We start from the raw sequence: 4,668 nt of genomic DNA, 5'->3' as shown, positions 1-4,668 counted from the left end.
TTTGCTGCTATATATATCAGAGGATTCGATTTCCTCATGGACATTTACTGCCACATTCTCAATGATCACGATCTCAGATGGCTACTCTGAGAACCGTCTCCCAAAGTTCGTTATTCTCATGGAGCAACCATATGCACTTTTCCTGCTTCGGCCATTCTATCACCTACAGGGCATGGTTCAGCAGGGCAACTATAAAGGTTCTTCTCTCCGGTGGAGTCAAAAGCATGGAAAAAGCACGACCTGCCTTTTAATTGGACTGTGAGTTTCGCAGGTGGTGAGTGAAGATTTTTTCTTTTCAATCGGAGATGGGAGATGGCACAAGCTTGATGTAATGCCGTTCGCCTATATGAATGTGACTTGTTTATGAGCAATAACCGTAGCATTGTGACCAACGGGGAAACCAACCTGTCCGGTTGATCTAACAGCCCGAATCTGATGAAAACCATAGATTTGACAAAGCAATAACCATTGTCAAGCTTCCCTTTTCACATAAACTCCATGGAGGTGCAATTAGATGGTAGAATGAGTTTGTACAGTGTTTGAACAGCCAGAAGATGGAGGGTGTTGTATAAGGCACTCAAAAGTATATAGAAAGGCCAAACAATGCCGAATCTGCAGAAGGTAATAAAGAATGAGACTACCAACCCCAGTTGGCTGGTCTACAGAAAGGGAGCACTTGATTACAGAATCACGTATCAAATCAATTAAAGTGATGCTTATTATTCTTTTGGAAAATACAAATGGTGAGGGAGCATATGTAAAAATCCTGCTTTCAATTCAAACGAACTGATTTTAACAATTCAAGAGAAAAACTCTCAGCAGCGGCCAACAATGTCGGAAAAAGCGTGCGATCTTTAACCTCGGCTGACCTTCGGTTTCTGCAATAATCTTGGCTCAAATTTTAGGGAGGTCCCAACCGCCAAGTTATCAAATGTAAGAACTTCAGAGGTAGAAGATTGATCCAGGTCCTTTTCCTCTCATGGCAATGATCATTGTAAGATAATAAGCAAGCACTGCCTAAGATTACTGAAACAGTAAGTTGTTTTATGAACCACCAAAAAAACATAAAAGCTGAAGAAGTTTTATGGAAACAAAGCAGAAAACATTGGTGAACCGAACATCAAAATTACCCACTCCAAATCTCACAAGTTACAGACATATCCAAAATTTCCGCGCTGCAGGAAATAAATCATAGATGCAGTTGCCTGAGAGCTACGAAAAGAAGAATTGCCAGAAGGTTCTCCCGCCGCGCACGTCACCGCCATGTGCAATCAGCCGCTAATGAATAAAATATTAACATACCCAACTCATGAACCATTCTTACAAGGAATCACATAGTATTCCTAAAAATAAGACAGCAAATATAATAAAAGAAGAAAGCACGCAAAGACACCGACAAAAGACTGGGCTCTGGTTCAGCTTCCCGCTCTAAAATTGGTAGGAGAAAACAAAAGATGCATGACACGTATTGCATAAGAAAGTGTGTGTGTGTGTACATATATATATATAGAGAGAGAGAGAAAGAGAGAGAGAGACAGAGAGAACTGAAATAGCATTTAACATTACAACGATTACACCAAATCATTCGAACAACAAAGGCAGGAAACTTCTCCTACCAAGCATGATCTAGTGGCTTTCAGTTTTTTGTTCGTCACTGAACAAATCCAGTGGAATGAACAAGTAAAAGCTAGCATATATTTCCGGAGCAAACCTGCTCTTAGGCTCCCTGCCTTTCGGTTAAAATTAAAAAAGAAGCTGCGTAAAAGTACCGTACAACAAACAAACAACTGAGGGGAAAGCTGAACTCTCGTCAGCCTGCCCATTCCGATGACAGTACTTCCAAAATATACCCGGTGAATAACAATTAATCCACCAGTTCCTTTGGACAAGAAAAATCAAGCACGGTTATATTTAAAATATTACGGAACAGAGCATCATGAACTGTTTATAATTAATTACAAGGAAAAACATGTCCAGGAATCAACATATTATGAACAAGGGCATTTTTTGCTTTCATAACTATTGAAGATATCTCTACCTAGAATTTCATTGCTAAAATACGCTCTCTCTCTCTCTCTCTCTCTCTCTCTCTCTCTCCCTCTCGTGTGGGAGTGTGTAGCGAACACTTACTTTTGATAGGCACCGTGAATATTCTTGGCAAGTAACAAATATATATATATATATATATATATATGATGTATGGATTTCTTGGTCCGGGTTTGAATGGAGAAATCGTCTGAGCGGAACTGACATTTGCATTCTAACATTCTGGATCTATCTATGCAGTTAAAAAATAGATAGGTCCAGAATGTTAGAATGCATAAGTCAGTTCTTCCTTCGATCAACCTCAATGCAAACTAAGCGGAAATATAGCTATCATGGAGCCCATAATGACCTTGGATCTCATCAGAACTGAAACTGTGTAACATACATTCATCTTTCAACAAAGTTCCTCGCCAAGTACACTCATGAAATGCAAGAATTACAAGAGAAAAATAGACAAATCAATCATACAGTGTGCCAGGAAAACCAGGTTTTCGAGCTCTACCTGAAATCCTTAATGTGGTTTCAAAAAATGATAATTACACAGAACGAATGCAGATCAACAATTGCAGCTTTTTGGGGTCTCCTTTTGCTTCAAATGGTACATTGTCTTCTCCCCAAATGCTTGCAGAAATACTCCCGGGCCGCAACACAATCCTGCAAATTCTCCACAGGCTGCTTCTATTCCCACCTTAACAATTTTCTCACGAACACCATTTTGACAAAAGAATACAGAAGATGATCAGAAAGACTATTGATGAAAGCCCAATTGCTACCACAAGAACCACGGTACTGGGTCCGTGGTGATGACTATGCTGACCACTGTCAGAGTCCGATGTGCTGTCATCGGTCGGTGCCTGCGCTGGGGAAGACGAAGAATCCGGAGGCGAGATGGGCAAGCCATTCTTGTCGCAGGGAGCTATCCCCAGCTTAAGTTTTGACGAAACCACTGAACTATTGTAACAAAGGTTCGAGTTCCCACCGACCTTAAAAACCACCAAGTTGTTGATAAAGGAAGCATTGAAAGGAATGACACCCTGAAAATTATTATTCTCAAGGTTCAGATACTTCAGACCTTTCATCCGAGACAGGAACCCAGGGACAGACCCATTGAGCTGGTTGCTACTCAGGTCAAGATGAACCAAAGAAGGGATCTGTGCCAACGAATCAGGCACCGGGCCATCCAATGAATTCCGTGCAAACGAGATATTTCTGATCATGAGAAGGTCCCCAATGGTAGAAGGGATAGAACCAGTCAGCTTGTTTGAGCTCAAGTCCAAGAATGTCAAGTCAGAGAGCTGGGTAATGGACGTGGGTACAGGGCCAGTCAATTCATTATCAGAGAAATCAATCTCCACGAGGTTGGGATGCCATTTCTTTGGCAAAACGCCGCTGAGGTTAGCACTAGCAATCTTCACAGATTTCAGATGGGTCATCCCGCTAAGTATGATCGTCGGCCCGCTAGCGTTGATCTTGACACCCTCAACCGTCAAGTCTGTGAGATTGGCCAGCCTGCTGAGCCAAACCCCTGTCAATTTGCCCAGGCTCTTGATGCAGGAGAAGGATCTGAGGCTATTGATGAGCTCATCGGGGAGCTTGATTGGGTCCATTGGGCAGTCGAGAAAAGCCAGAGACTGCAGTGTATCCAGAGTTCTCATGGCGGTTGGTGACATTGCAATGTCGGAAGAGCAGTTCCTTAGCTGAAGTGAGATCAGGTGCCTGAATGGCTTTCCGGCGTCACAGACGGTGGCGTTTCCCGGCGGATTCGGCGAGCAGGGATCAACTTTGGCGGGGAAACCTAGCGACTGCAGAGCCACGAGCTGTTTGGGATCTAGTGAGGAGGAGGAGGGGGGTGCCTTTGTGGATGGTGCTGGTGGCAATGGTGATGCTTCTGGAGCAGATGGGGTTGGAGAAGACGGTGGGGAGGCAGGCTTTGTACCATTTTGGGGTGGAGAGGATGGCGATGTAGCTAGATTTTGGTGGATGGGGGTAGAAGAAATTGGAGAAGGGGAAGGAAAGGGAGGGATATCAGCTGGTGCTGTCACGTTTGCCTTGCTGGGTTGAGCTGAAAATGCAGGAGTGGCGGTGGATGTGAGGAGGAAGAAGACCAAGATGAGGGTTTTCGGCGCCATGGATGGTATATTGGTGGGTGCATTCATGAGAAAGAGTGGGGACAGAGAATGAGAGAGAGAGAGAGAGAGTCTCTCTCTCCGGTAGGGCAATCTGAATCTCTGATGGACGAAGAGTGAGAAGCTTCTCCCGCTTGCTGAAGTACTGTGAGAGAGAGAGAGAGAGAGAGAGAAGGTTTTCGGAAAATTATTTTATTCTTGTGACATTCGAGGCTAGGCAATCAAGAGCTGTCACTCAATCGCGGAAGATGGCAGACGGACCAAGCCACAATTTACAAAAATAATATAAAACCTGACATATGGCAAGTATAGAAAAGGAAAAGTAAATTAATTTATAGGTTTTATAATGGAACAAGGAATTGTTTGCGAGAGGCTAAGCCACCTTCCCCTCCTCTTTCCCTCATCTCTTTGTTTAAAGCCCAGTTGAGATTTAGGTGGTTACTGTGTTCCTTTCAACTTTAATGTTGTATATATTATCATTTACAATTTTTTGAAG

The 4,668-nt window shown here is 43.2% G+C and overlaps 1 protein-coding gene across 1 annotated transcript; it reads right to left on the bottom strand.

Moving 5' to 3' along the window:
- Positions 1–695: 695 nt before the first annotated feature.
- LOC116259872 (receptor-like protein 51) lies at positions 696–4,344 on the bottom strand. Its single transcript, XM_031637843.2, has 2 exons — positions 2,549–4,344; positions 696–1,278 (listed from the first exon to the last, which is right to left on the bottom strand). The coding sequence occupies exon 1, from the start codon at positions 4,200–4,202 to the stop codon at positions 2,748–2,750; it is 1,455 nt and encodes a 484-aa protein (XP_031493703.1). The 5' UTR covers positions 4,203–4,344; the 3' UTR covers positions 696–1,278; positions 2,549–2,747.
- Positions 4,345–4,668: the final 324 nt, after the last annotated feature.

This window comes from Nymphaea colorata, chromosome 9, assembly GCF_008831285.2.
Source record: "Nymphaea colorata isolate Beijing-Zhang1983 chromosome 9, ASM883128v2, whole genome shotgun sequence".
Taxonomy (NCBI): domain Eukaryota; kingdom Viridiplantae; phylum Streptophyta; class Magnoliopsida; order Nymphaeales; family Nymphaeaceae; genus Nymphaea; species Nymphaea colorata.
The sequence above is the reverse complement of the archived record's forward strand: the minus strand, read 5'-3'. Positions and strand labels throughout refer to the sequence as shown.

Excerpts from the sequence above, each read along its gene's own strand:
- LOC116259872 (XM_031637843.2), bottom strand. The coding sequence starts at position 4,202 with ATGAATGCACCCACCAATATACCATCCATGGCGCCGAAAACCCTCATC.